Below are 15,531 nucleotides of genomic sequence, written 5' to 3' on the forward strand. Positions count from 1 at the left end.
ACCAGAGTCAGACAGTTATACAAATTTGTAAATTCAATGAAAAAATATTAATCCTACCAGTACTTATCAGCTGCTATATGTCCTGCAGGAAGTGGTGTATTCTTTCAAGTCTAACACAGTGCTCTCTGCTACCACCTCTGTCCTTGACAGGAACTGTCCAAAGCTGAAGTGGTTTTCTATGGTGATTTGTTACTGCTCTGGACAGTTCCTGTCACAGACAGAGGTGGCAGCAAAATGCAGGTGTCAGACTGTAAAGAATACATCACTTCCTGCAGGACATACAACAGCTGATAAGTACTGGAACTTTCTGACACCTTTTGCTCTGAGGTGATCATAGCCTTATCTGTTTTAGAGAATACCTTCCTGTAACTGTTACTCCCCTGCTTGACTGGACTAGAGTGTTACAACTAGGGATGGTCAGAACCCTCCGAGGTTCGGGTTCGTATGAACCCGAACGCTCGGAATCAGATTCCCGCTGTCTGCCCGCTCCGTGGAGCGGGTGGATACGGCGGGAGGACCGCCTGGAAAACTGGGATACAGCCTATGGCTATGGCTGTATCCCAGTTTTCCAGGCGGTCCTCCCGCTGAATCCGCCCGCTGCACGGAGCGGGCAGACAGCGGGAATCATTACCGAGAGTTCGGGTTCGTACGAACCCGAACCGAACTCGGTTCGGACCATCCCTAGTTACAACCCATTGACAAAGTGATTAGTTACACCCAGTTTTCCATTTATTTATATGCTTGTAAGAAGAATAAAAGGGAAAAAACATAGCCATCTAAACAGCTTTCAGCATAATTCGGCATAGTAACATGCAGAAGGGTGGTCCAAAAGTAGGTGGACAGTATGGGGGAGATTTATAAAAAATGGTGTAAAGTGAAACTAGCTTAGTTGCCCCTAGCAACCAATCACATTCCACCTTTTCCAAGTTAGGAATGAAAATTGGAATCTGGTTGCTAGGGGCAACCGTGCCAGTTTCACTTTACACCATGTTTGATAAATCTCCCCCTTCATAACCCTATTACATAAACTGTCCACCTACTTTTGGACCAATATATATATATATATATATATATATATATATATATATATATATATATATATATATACTTCAAATCCTTGTGGAAACAGCGGAATCCCCTTTGTGACGCACAGTCCTCAATCAGGTTGGCTAACACCCAATACGTAGTCCAGGAAAAAAGTTTGGGAAGACAGCGTCCTTTTGTAGATTAAAAAAAATTCTTTATTTTGCCATATGCACACACAGAAATCTGTGTGTGCATATGGCAAAATAAAGAAATTTTTTTAATCTACAAAAGGACGCTGTCTTCCCAAACTTTTTTCCTATATATATATATATATATATATATATATATATATATATATATATATATATACTGTATATATATTCAGATGTAACCTTTGTTAACGTTGACGCGTTAAATTCACCGTTCTAATTGACTTAACATACCTCCCTCACAAATTTTTGCATCAGGGATCATGTTAACCCTGGCTACATCTATACATACACACACACTTTTTTATCTTTTTTATACATTTACACACACACTCATGAAGATCTACTCACCCGCTTGGGCCGGGTCTCTGAGCCTGCGAGAAGCGCCATTCTCCATTAGGTTGCGCCTGCTGGAAGAAAAACAGAGAAGTGCTTGTAATTGCTACACACTTACATTGTAAGGAAAGAACACAGTAAGAAAATACATTAATTCCTCTTCTTTTCTTCATCTTGAAGCTTAGACTGAAAGAAAGGAACAAATGATGGTGCCAGAAAAGCATAATATACAGGGCAGGTTTGTCTGGAACTTTGCTGTAATAAACATTAGATACAATGGTAGACATTCATTTAAAAGCAATCAATTATATTAGTATCAATTATGTTTCAGGAAAGGATATTAGAATATACACATATATATAACTGTACATTACATGGAAAGCAATCTATTCAATACATGGTTGACCAATTCACCAATTCTTTTGGAAGCCAATATCTCAAGAAAGGGACAAACAATTCCCAGTGCTGGTTATGGGGAAAGATTACTCGGTTCTTGAGAAATATGTTGTGATTCTGAACATACAGTATATGCATATAAAATAGCAATACATAAGTGTGCATGTGTTCTGAATGGGAAAAAAGTTAATGCCAGACTCACAAGGAAATCACAAGGATTGGTAAATTGAAATCCAACATATTGAATCCTTCTCTTCCTCGACAGGAGGGGAGAGTGGTAGGCCATGATACACGTTAGATGGTTGACTGATCTCAACACGATCGATGGGTTCAACCAGTATGGCTCTAATGTGAATCAAAAGTGACCTAATAAAAAGTTCTGTTATCAGTTTGCTTTTTCATTGTCATCCAGTGTTTCCCAACTAGTGACCTGGGGGCAGCATGTGGTTCATGGGCCCCCTGCATCTGGCCATGTGCATGGGATTTGCACTTTTGTATACCATTGTGCAATAAGTGTACAGGTAGTAGCAGTACTGGAACTTGGTTCCAGTGTCCAAACCATATCATTAGCAAGTAACACAAGGGATCGAATAACATTCCTTGATCAAATCTTTTAGGTTCTTTCCCATACTGTATGTGCTAAGCCACCCAAGATAGGAATACCAGTTCCAACAAGCTGGATGCATTGCACACAATGTTTCATGACCCAGCCCAACCAAGACAGAGAGAAACTATTGTCAGACCTTTATGAATGCATTCTAATAGGCTTTTACTATCATGTGGCTTAAGACCAGTGTCGGACTGGAGTATCTGGGGCCCACCAGAAGAAATGATCCTGGGGACCCACCAATAAAGAACCAGTGAGAAACAATATGTCAGTCAGTGTTTTTGCAGGAAGGACCACTGGAGAATCCTCCGGTCCATTAGTGGGCCAGTCCAACACTGCTTAAGACCCACAAGAGGTTTAGGGCTTTTGATGTAACCTGTAGAATGCATATGGACATACAATATAAATATTTTTACATTCTGCTATACGTATGTGTATATCATTAGTGAGAACAAATCAGTGCGCTGTAAGATTCCTAGTCATGCCAGTCCTAGTTAATATTTGTAAAACATACTTGGCCTTAACATTAAAAAAAATTTTGTTACTCTACAATTACATGACCCCAGGGTTACCAAGAGAACGCTCACAGCGGGTTTGTACATTACAGTAGTTTCCTGGTAATTGTGCCAACTTTTATACTATACATGCATTCCATTTAGAAACGACTTGTTTCTTAAGGTAAGGAGGGTCCTTAGAGAATTGTAGTACGACAGAGTGTCTATGGGGAATACTCTCATTAAAAATAACCAGGCAATGATGGCAGACTCCCAGCTGGACGGGCACCAGCTGAGATTCCTTGCAGGGATATACACTTCTTGTAATGAGGTCGCGAACAATGCAAGAACAGCACACAGCACAGCAAGAGGTACAGAACTATATAGCGGGGGGCTGGGGGTGTGATGAATACAGGATGATGAAGAAGATAGTTCATGTTTTTTTACTGGTATAACATTGATAGTGATTGGTAGGAATAATTAATTCCTATATCTCCTGAACCTTTGCTTCAAGGCTATAAGCCATGGCAGCCAGGCATTATGGGAGTAGTCGTTTTAAAAAGCAGGATAGCAACAGTTTTACGAACACGGGGGGAGATTTATCAAACATGGTGTCAAGTGAAACTGGCTCAGTTGCCCCTAGCAACCGATCAGATTCCACCTTTCATTCCTCACAGACTCTTTGGAAAATGAAAGGTGGAATCTGATTGGTTGCTAGGGGCAACTGAGCCAGTTTCACTTTACACCATGTTTGATAAATCTCCCCCATTGTTCACAGTTTACTCCTACTAGGTTTGCCTAAAGGTGCCCATATATTTTCAATAAATGTTGACCGAAATATCATTTAGTTGAGAGTTATGTCTCTGAACTATCATGTATTCCCTGAAGGGGAAAACTAAACCGCAGTTGAAAATTCATTACACCGGACCCTTAAGATATGGCTGGCATACACTTTATACTGTGAACCAAACCTGTTGGTAGCATTGGGCTCAATCTAAATCAGTATATGGTATGTGGGCACCTGAAGACCATGGGGAAGATTTATCAAACATGGTGTACTGTAAAGTGAAACTGGCTCAGTTGCCCCTAGCAACCAATCAGATTCCACCTTTCATTTTCCAAAGAGTCTGTGAGGAATGAAAAGTGGAATCTGATTGGTTGCTAGGGGCAACTGAGCCAGTTTCAATTTACACCATGTTTGATAAATTTCCCCTAATGTTTTAGTCCACATAATGTAATTCTTCAGACTCACCACATAAACTGCAAAGATAACTGTAGTCGCTTTTCCCAATCCAGTTAAATTAAAATAATAAAATCTGTAACAAATCTGAGGAAATTGAGTCCCATTTGAACATATCCCAATACTGTGTGAAAAACATTTTACCTATACACAGTATTAGTAAAATGCTTTGTAATGAAGACCTAAAAGGATCCCAACCACTCACACATTGTAAAACAACAGCACTCTGGGGAAGACAGATGACACTTGTCCACATCTGGAAGTCATAAGCCATTGCTGGCACTACTTCCTTTCATTAAGACGTTTAGACTTTAAGGCTACATTTTAGTCAGTCCTATGGCCCTCTCACACCTTGGGGTCAATAGGCACTGGTCACTGGTTCGACACATCCGGCCAAATGAAATGTAATTGCCTATTTTTTGTTCTTCTTCAAACAGAGCCTGTGCCTGCCCATTAATAGCCATGTATAAATCACTATTATCCTGAATGGCAGGAGGCAAGTTCCATCAAATACTCTCTGTGTTCGGAGCTTGCATATCCCATTGCGGTAGTTACGTGTGACTTCAGAGAGCTCGAATAATTTACTTAATCAATTTCACGTGGCCGTATAATAACAAATGATATCACATCATCAGTAACTCAGGCATGTAATGCTAGCTCTATATAAATAACATTTTGATGAATTAGGCCATGACAAATCTCCATGGGCTTAAAGGAGGAAGAGGTAACCAAGAGGGTAAAAGAAAAGAGCCATAGAAAGTGATCCATTACTAATGTTCTTAGTGCACATGATTTACAGCAGAACTGAGAGGCTCAGTATGTTGTTTTTCCAGTTTACAACTTAAAGGCGTCATCTGGGATTTTTGAGAAGCTTGCCTAAGAATAAGAATTGGTATTTAAAATAAATCAATAAAAATGTAATCCTCTAACACAACAGCCACAATGGTGCCCACCAGGCCCACAGGGATCTGATCAGTCACTGGCTGGACCCCGAATTGCTGATGAACTTTGCTTGTTTGGTTTTCCTTCATGGTGTTCATCCTTCTACCTGCTGCATGTTGTGCTATTTTATCCAGCAGTTTTATAAAATCTACAACAGGGGATCTAACTGGAACCTCTGACACAAATGTAAACAGTATAGAATTATTATTATTTTTTTCTTTAATAACATTTTTTGCTCTTAAGCAACTTTGCTAAAGTCTTGGACAACCCCTTTAAAGGACTCTCAAGGATGTAAAAATAAATATGGCCTCTCCTATGTTCTGGGGATTTCCAGACCTCTTAGTTCTTGGTCCTGAAAAGACTTAACTACCATACACATGCACCACAATCTGCCATGTTACAGCCAAATGGATATGGCAACTAGAAGTGAAGCCAGGGGCCTTTTCGTTCTATGGATGATGGTGTCCCTCAAAAAATAATGCTGAGGGAAGCTACATTGAGCAGTATGTATTGTAATATTAAAGTGAATGTACCAATTGAACTGAACTTTTTTTTAATACTATCTGGTCTGCGCCAGCGTGGAGGCCCCATGGCATGGTCCATTTTTCAATATGATGTTCTGTTCACCTGATCTTCATGGGCACTTATGCACTGGAAGTGGGCCCAGCACCCCCAGTGTAACACTATCCCCTCCCGTCACCGACTGGAGGTGATATTGGTATACTTATGGTCCTGGTCTCCTCTCAACTACATAATGCAGACTGAAAACATGCACATGGAGAAAACAGCGCCAATAGCGGGAACCGGGCAGCATTGTGAAACCACCAGGATCTCAGTATTGGCACAGACCAGTTAGTGTAAAAAAAATAATAATATAAGCAAGTCAATTGGTACATTTGCTTTAAATGGGATATCTGACCTTTAACAATTGATGGCCTATCCAAGTGTTGCGGCCTCTTCCAACAACTGTTTGATTAAGAACATCTTCTCAATTTTAGAAAAGTTAATTAAAGGGGTACTACCATTTCAGTAAGTTACTCCCTATTTACAGGATAGGGAATAGCAACCAGATCAGTTTGGATCTGACTACTGGGACTCTCACGATCCCAAGAGCAGGAACATAATTGTCCTCGGATTGAAAGGTGTGGACTGTGTCTGCCTGGTCCCCACTCATTATCTATAAAGGCTGCAGAACATTTCTCCTGAACATATAATACAAAGAGGTCTGCCAGGGTTAGCACTTAAAGGCTGTCTTGTAAAGCAGGAAAAGCTTGCTACTTCTCAAAATGGCTGCCACCATAGCTTGCATCAACTTTAAATTCATTTTTTATAATTTTTTCCGATTCTATAATCTATTATTAGTTTGCTGGTTATGGGGACATAAATGCCGACCATTCTGTACATAGTCATACATGAGGTCACAAGCCGAATAAACGCCCCATTTACAATAAATCACAAGTTTTGTTCTTTGTCCTAATGTTTGTTTGCACACTGCATTCAGAGGATAATTCACAAATGTGTAATCTTGGACACAGGACAAAGAACTTGGATTCAGTTCAATGTCTCCAGTGCAGAAAGCTGAATGCTTAATACTTTCTTCTACATAAAAGTGGTGAGTATAATGATGTGATTGCTGAGTAAGCCTATGAGCCACATAATGGAAACTGTCAGGAATAATACAAAAGTAGCATCAGGACATAAAAGATCTGTAAGGTAGAGTCAGCGCACCTGCCTACAGAAACAGCCGTCTCATTTACACATCAATACAATTCTTCCCGGTTACTGTAGAAACCTGATGGGGTGCGGAGCTTTGAGGAAAGGCCTAAGAGACTCTGGTATATAATGCTTTCTTCTTGTGCTCATCAAAAAGAAATGTAAAATCACTCATAGACGCTTCTAGAACAACCTTGCCCTAGATTGCTGTAAAAATGAGCTAAAACAATGACAACTGTGTTTTGCAAATGACTTCATTGTACTCAGTATACAGTAGAGGTATGTACTATACAGCAGAGGTATACCTATAGAGCGGAAGCTGTAGATGCTATATGAATATACTAGATCATAGTTTGCCCAGTTTTGTTGGCTTAATGTTAACCCCAGAGAGGCCAGTGTTAGGGCGCTATAATCAGCCAGATCGTTGTTTTAGGTTTGGACCTAAAATCGACAGGCCCCAACTGTGCATCGCTACGTGTAATAGCGACTCACAGCCAACGGCTAATGATTCCCCAGGCACCTTACCTCTTCCTGCCTCCAGTCCTGGCAGCAGCAGCGTCTGAGTGGCCTGTTAGATAAGACGCTGCTGCCGGGACCGGGAAGCTGCGGAGCACAGGGGAGAAGTGGGAGACGTAAGGTGTCAGATGTTTGGGAAGGGGGGCATGGACATTGCTAATGATGTCCATGCAAACCTTACTGCCCGGTTATAGGTCCAGTAAACGAGCGCCGATCTAGCAGATCGACGCTCGTTTACTAAAATGATCGGGCCGTAGTCGGCCCGTGTAATAGTACCTTAGGGACTACCCTAACGTGGTAAGATGGTACACTCTATTTGATCAAATGGTTTGCTAAGAACCTAATTTTTTTAAAGGAATTTTTTTTATATTGTTTCTACATTAGCCACAGCAACCTGCATAGTGTGAACAGTGCTGGCCTTTTTTAAGTTTTTACTATCTAGCTATGTGTCCATCCATACACTGTCCATTCATTTATCCATCCATCCAACTAACCACTTCCTTTCTGCCTATCTGTGTATGACATATCTGTGTATCTAGCATCTAACATATATTTATCTACTATCTATACTTATCTCAAATCTATGGCACTCCAATTAAACTTGTAGTTTATTTCATCACACAGTAAAAATGTGCAGCACAGCAAATACACAAGAAGGAAGATTTACCAAAGGGTATAAAATATAGACTGGTTTAATCTACCCACAGCAACCAATCACGGCTCAGTAGTGATGAGCGAATACTGTTCGATCGAATAGATAGTCAATCGAATAGTGAGATATTCGAATATTCGATATTCGTACGAATATCCCGCGAATGTTCGATAAATATTCGATAAGTGTTCAAATCCCCCAGCTTCCGGTTTCACCCTCCAAATGGTCAAATAGATGTTTTTTACTAATCGAATATTTGTTCCCATAGACTCTAATGGGATCGAATATTCGATCGAATATTCGAATATTCGCGGGATATTCAAACGAATATCGAATATTCGAATATCTCACTATTCGCTCATCACTACAGCTCAGCTCCATGTTGAAGCCCCATCTTCACACTTGAAAATGGCGGTGTGAGATTGCAGAAGCATTGTGTGTCTGCTGTGCTGTACATTGTGTTTACTATGTGAAGAAAGATCTTTTTAGTGATGACTATATAGCGAACCATCTTACTATGCGTGCCTTAGGTGAATAATTGGCTCCATGGGAGTACCGCAGTACTGGTCATTTTCCATGGTCAGTCGATGTATGGCTGTGATACACCTAAGTTATATATCTTAGTAATCAGATGACTATGCTCAGGAGTAAGCTGATCCATACATTATTGACCCCATAGCTCTTACACAGCCGATATATTGATTGACTTTGCTTCTTCAAAGGCAAACTGCATTATTTATCACTTGTTACAGCCGACATTATTTGTATCCCTGACTCTGACAAATGACTAAACTGATAAATGACTGGCGCTGACCTCCGCCAATGGTTATTAGTGATCAGAGGAGATGTGCTGCTGGGCACTAGACGAAATGGAATGTATTTCCTTAAAGAAAATTAGAATTTAAAATGTATTTATAGTAATGAAAATTGTGAACCTGATAGACAGAAGGGCTTGTGCTCGGCACCCCTATATGAACCACAATGGACTCTCACAATCACAATCATAATTTTTCATGGATTTTTCAGTCCTATAAGTTTTCATGAATACACACACACATACATAGTTATGACTGAGTTGGTCTTATCTCATGTCCCCACCATTTGTCAGTATATCCTCTTTATTACTCTCTGAAATTAATGGCTCCATATCAACATAACAATAGACAACCCAAGCCTTTGTATAATTAACAGATGGAGATGACGTACTAAAGACAGCGAAATCCACTCGGATTCTAATTGCAGAACAAATCCACATTTCACAATCCCCTCTGGGCTGTGTTATTCCTAAACTCTCCATTACACAATCCAATCCATAAAATACACAGGGCAGCCTCATCCACTCTTCCTAATCTGCATCCTGTGTACAAAATAGCTCCACAAAGAGGATGAGCAAATAGAGTCCTACATCGGCCTCCCAAACTCATCGAAATGTTCTTTATAAGACAGCTATGTAAGTCAGCCAAAGTCCAGGGTCGCTGCAAGAAGTCAACAACATCCTAAAAGTCATTGCTTAACAATCCAGGAATGCAGTGAGAACAGAGATACATATGTGGTCGCAGAGAACTTCTTATGTATAGATATCATGGACGCCATAGTGCTGTGACATCTGATTTACTGAATAATATTATTGTTGTCTGTGATAGCTATATTATGCTGACCATACACACTAAGCCAATCACTGGCCGGGACCTAAGCAGGAGAGGACTGGTAAATTATTAACTGTTTGGGCAAGGGCTGCATGGACATCGCTAAAGATGTCCATGCAGCCCTTGCTAAAAGATTATTGGGCCATGTAATAGGCCCCGTAAACAAGTGCCGATATGCTACAATATTGATGGAGCCTTCTCCATGTAATAGGACCCTTACTCTTTAAGCATGAGCTTCATTTAGAGACATGTGATGTACAGTAGGGATTATGGGACTTTTTGCAAGTTATCGCATTATTGACCATTAGATGAATCCCCCATAAATGGCGTCGTACAGATTGTATTGTAATTTGCACAGCAACTGTAGATACAGAGTGATTTTCAATGCTCCTTTAAGGCTCCATCAGACAAGTCATCTCCTACTATTGTCCTTCAGGTAGTCCTGGATGAATTCACCACATGGTTAACAAGGCTTGAACATAATCATACACATCATTGATTTTTTTTTCTCCCTGATGAGTCATCGAAACCAAATATAGCTCCTCCGCAGGCTATTTAATTCAGCTCAGTAAAGACAATGGCGAATTGCTGAAGTCTATAAATACTTATGATATAAAAAGCAGCGGAAAACCATGAAATAGATAGAAGGGTTCTTAACAAGCAAGCCCCTGCTTCTTCTGCCATAGACAACACAGCCAATCAGAGCCTTGAGAGAACATTGACTTGCATATGGTTCTTATTTGGAAATAACCTGGATGACCCAGGCCTAGTATCTTTTTATTCATTTCAATGGGCACCATGTAATACTCCCTTTCTCCTCTTGGAGGTGCTGTAGATAAACTGAATACCTGCTGCCAGGTTTCCGCACAGATTGCAGCTGATCACTGATCATAGTTTAAGCAATGGGAAACTGTGATCAGCTATTTTCATGGAAGCCTTCTGTCAAACAAGATCTGGCCAAGGCAGATGGGCCCTTTAATAGTCGTAATACCTTACAAAGGGTGAAATTGATATTTATTTGAATAAGAGGTTCTGTAAAAATAAATTAGTATAGAGCTGCGAAAGTGATCTGGCAGGAATAAACCCAAGCAAGTCTCCACATGTAAAACACCAGACCAGAAATAGACAAACCCTCTGGAAATCTGCCAGCGGGTGCAGGGAAGCCATCTATTAAATAATACAGCCATCCTGGTGTATATAGGAAAGCCATAAAGACACAACTACTGCCATGACCATTTAACTTATTGAGTACTTTAGATATATATATATATATATATATATATATATATATATATATATATATAATTTTCCGTTCACATTCGAAGTGTAATGTATAACTCTGTTGATTACTGGTTACCACCATGCATCTCAGGTGGCTGTGCACCAGTTTGGGCTATGTTCAAATTGTAATCTTTAATGTTATTCACCTACGTATAGGTTCCGGTGGTGTCACGTGCCTAATGTCCCTCTAGAGATAAGCTGAGCAGTCAGCTCAGGAGCAGCTAAGATCCCATTCCACCTGTCACTGTATAATTACCACAATCACTATAGAATAGTAATACTAGTGTACAACTCCAGTAAAAAAAAAATGCTTAAAATAAGAGAATCCTTCAGGGTACAGTGCCATATAATACAATCTCCAGGACTAATAACAGAAGTGCTCCTTCCTAATTTCTAGATGGGCTCAGAATAGCTGTTCATTAAGTACATGGTCACTGGGGATTGTCCTGACAATACAGAGATCATTGTCACTAAATATAACCTGCACCTGTGTTCAGTCTGCAAGTCAATACCGCAATAAAATGGAGCACACGCAGCACATAGCTAAAGCATTCGCCTGCTAAAGCAATACTACAGGTCACACGAAAATGACAATTGGCTTACATTTTATTCTCAATGTCACCTTTTGTATTATCTCTGTATGATTAAAGGGGTAGTTCACCCAAAAATATCTTTCAAATCAACTGGTGACAAAAAGTGCCAGGAAATTGTAATTTACTACAATTTAAAAAAAAAATCAAGTTTTCCAAGTCTTTCAGTATTTATCAGCTGCTGGATGTTCTGCAGGAAGTGGTATTTTTTCCACTATGGAGGGCAGGAGATTGTTATGGTGATTTGCTGCTGCTCAGGACAGTTCCTGACATGGACAGAGGTGGTAGCAGAGAGCACTGTGTCAGACTGGAAAGAATACACCACTTTCTGCAGCACATACAGCAGCTGACAAGTACTGGAAGACTTGAGATTTTTTGAATAGAAGTAAATTACATATCTTTAGCACTTTCTGTCACAAGTTGGTTTGAAAGAAAAATATTATTGGTGAACAAACCCATATATATATATATATATATATATATATATATATATGGATTTATTAACATAATTGACTATGATACTAGAACGAAGATCTTTTCTGCAATAGTAGACGATGTTCACCTCTGCATCTGAGGCTCTGTTAGTAGTCTCCATCACAAACTCTAGCATCTAGCACTATTTTGTCTGATACATTGCCAGACACAATGCCGAAAACCTGATGGACCCCATTATAGTCAATAGGATCTGTCAGGTGCCTGTAGTGTCCAGCATGCAGCAGATGCAGCATGGGATCATATTTGCTGCTCTGCTCTTCAGAACATTGCAAAGCTGGAATGTAGGTGTGAATGAGGCCTTGTATGTATGGACTGAAAAACATTGTATCGTTTTCCATTGCTAAGCTGAAAACCCTGAAAATGGAGGGCGGGCACCAACTATTACTTTCTCACTATAAATTGTTACTCGCAACAAAAAAGACACCATGAATTATGCCTACTGTAGGGCCAAAGGGTTGGGTCATGACACAAGGATTTCAAAAAATGTAAGAAAAATCTTAAGGCCCTGCGTTGAGCATAGCATAGTAAATACAATAATAAAGTGTCTAAGGGTTTCTTTCGAAGGAAGGTAGTCACAGAAGAAATTTCTTTGACTGCCCATTCATCTGTTTGGGGATAGAAGACATCCACATGCTTGATATCAAAGCAACCCCATTCCCAAGTACTATGTAGAAAAAAATTTCAGAAAAAAATTTTTTTTGTAACATATCTACTGCATGTAAATTCACCCTAAAAACTAAAAAAAGTTTTGCTAATATTTTCCTGCTTTTCCTAGCTTTATATAACCCCCTTTTTAAACTTTCTGCCCTTCAACTCTCTGGCATTTGTTCATCTGGAAAACAGTGGTGGACAGATATTAAAAGAAGGAAGTGTGACAGGGTTCGTTATTTCTTAGGACATAGTGAAAACACAAGAAGAGGTTCTTAACTGTATAAATGCCATAACCTCAAGCACATAATGAACCACAATGTGAGATTAAGGCTATGTTCACACAACGTAACTTCTGTAGTAATGACGGCCGTTTTTGAAAATCGACAACAACGGCCATGATTACTACGGAACTTACATTGTGCTGCAGCTGAGGGAATCCCGGCCGGAGTGTATACACATAGGGGGAAATTTATTAAACATGGTGTAAAGTGAGGCTGGCTGAGTTGCCCCTAGCAAACAATCAGATTCCACCTTTCATTTTCTGTGAGTCTGTGAGGAATGAAAAGTGGAATCTGATTGGTTGCTAGGGGCAACTGAGCCAGTTTCACTTTACACCATGTTTGATAAATCTCCCCCATAGTGTACACTCCGACTGGGATCCCTAGCGGCGCCACAAAAACTGACATGTAGGTTTTCTGCGGTCAGTGCACACAGTGGAGCATGCGGCCAGAGCCGCATGCTCCATTGTGTGCAGTGGGGAATTTGGATGCGGGCACACACTGATGCGCCTGCATCCAAATTCAGCGGCAGTAAAGATCATATGGTTAGCACTGCAGTACCGGCCGGCATGATCTTCGCTGACACCGGCCGTTCTGTGATCTGGCCAGGTCACGGAATGGCCGGTGTCTCACCCTGCGGGAACATGGCCCAAAGGTGTTTTCCAAGAGTTTGACCTCAATCCTACTCTAGAGAAACTCACTATACCATTTTCAGTAACTATGTCCACAGTGGCTCCTTTTCTATAGAGACTTTACTTTGTCCAGTCATAGACTTGAAATATCAATATGCATGATGTTATCAGCTATGGTTATGCTGGATACTAGATTACAATATCGCTACTCTTATGGTACCAGAGCTCCAGCTAGGATGGTTGAGTATGAGACCGACGGACCATAAGTAGCTTTATACACCTATGTGGTCACATAAACTCACTTGACATAATGATTGCTCAATGTGGTTTTCACAATCTTCATAGAATTGCCTTTGTGGAATCTTTTGTGAAAAATAAAACAAACAAAAAAACCCACAATTTGACATTTTTGGTTTAAGTGAAAAAATACTCTTTCACAGCATTCCTGCCTCTCGTCATTCGCTTTATTTACAGAACACCAAGATGGGAATAACTATCATTGCCTGGAACGCTTCACTGTTTACTTAACCATACAACTAAGAAGTCATTTGTATCTGGACCGGATCCAAGTAGATTTGCATTAGAATGCTAATGAAGCTGGTTTACTGATGGTGGATGGTGAGCCAGGACGCGGTATATTCCTGTGTAATTTCAAATAAACAAATTCTAAATACTCTTACACTAGGCAGATAGTTCTATAGACATGTATGTATACAGCACATTCACTGAAGCTACCGCACATAAGCATTGTTCATTATCCGGCCTCCTACAAGGAAAACCTCTATGTCCAGGAAATGCTAAGGAAGTCATCACAATACTTTCCCTGACGCCAAGAAACATAAGCTATAGAAGAGTTGTATATAATTCCTTTAGTTGTGGAGTTCATCAAGCTGCGGTGGTTGCTTGTCTATTCTATGTTTGTACTCTATGGCTTCTCTTCTCTATAAAGATGACAAAGAGCATGATCTATATATAACTTGCTGATCATTGGAGAGCCCAACGTGGCCATGGGGCCAAGAGCTTCAAAAAGTTGAAACAATAAAATGAAAACAATGTCTTGAAGATTTCTGCCAATTATTGATGTCATGAAGTATTTTCCATGAATTTACCAATACACATAATTCAGTGACAAATAAGCCCTTATTACATGGAGCGATGGCAATAGATCATTGCTATAGTTGTCTTTCGTCTTTCAACATGTCGAAAGACGTTAAAAGACAATGATCAGCTGACATCGTGTATCTCGGCTGATTGTTGCCTTTTATTACTCTAGGCAATTATCGGCTGTAATGGCCGATAATTGGCCAAATACGTCCGATAATCGCTTCTTGTAATAGGGCTTTCAAAAGTTATCAATTTATGGAATTATCCAGAGTCGATTCAAGCAATGAGGAACTATATATAAGCACTAGAAATCTTATGAAACATGGTAACGATTCCGATACCTTACAGTCATCTAGATATTGATAAAAATACAAAATCAACAAATCACAATAGAAAGGACTGGTACATAGGATACACACACACACACACACTACTGAAATGGGTTGTCACACGGTAAATTACATATCCAAAGACTTTTAACGCCATATAAACCTAATGATGTCATTTATATCCAGACCAACCACTGTTTCATTGCACATCCTTCTTTTTCAGCTTCGTTCATTTGCCTATCCAATTACAAAGTATAAGACATTATCTCAGTAAAATGCATTAGTGGGGAGATATGTGATGCTGACGTTATTATCTCCTCATTACACATAGATTTTCAGCTATTTCATAGAACAAAGTCACACGATGTGACCATTACCATAGCTAAAGGGGTTA

General features: G+C 39.9%; 1 protein-coding gene across 33 annotated transcripts in view; it reads right to left on the reverse strand.

Annotated features, from left to right (window-relative positions):
• Positions 1-15,531, reverse strand: part of LOC138791484 (protocadherin gamma-C5-like) — a 196,689-nt gene that overhangs the window by 14,115 nt on the left and 167,043 nt on the right. For 17 of the 33 annotated variants that reach the window (XM_069969211.1, XM_069969210.1, XM_069969209.1 and 14 more), the window contains exon 2: positions 1,587-1,645. In XM_069969211.1, coding sequence (XP_069825312.1) covers positions 1,587-1,645 — 59 coding nt within the window. The remainder of the gene's footprint in view (positions 1-1,586; positions 1,646-15,531) is intronic. The other 16 variants (XM_069969224.1, XM_069969222.1, XM_069969223.1 and 13 more) reach the window with 1 other exon arrangement.

Source organism: Dendropsophus ebraccatus, chromosome 1, assembly GCF_027789765.1.
Source record: "Dendropsophus ebraccatus isolate aDenEbr1 chromosome 1, aDenEbr1.pat, whole genome shotgun sequence".
Lineage (NCBI taxonomy): Eukaryota > Metazoa > Chordata > Amphibia > Anura > Hylidae > Dendropsophus > Dendropsophus ebraccatus.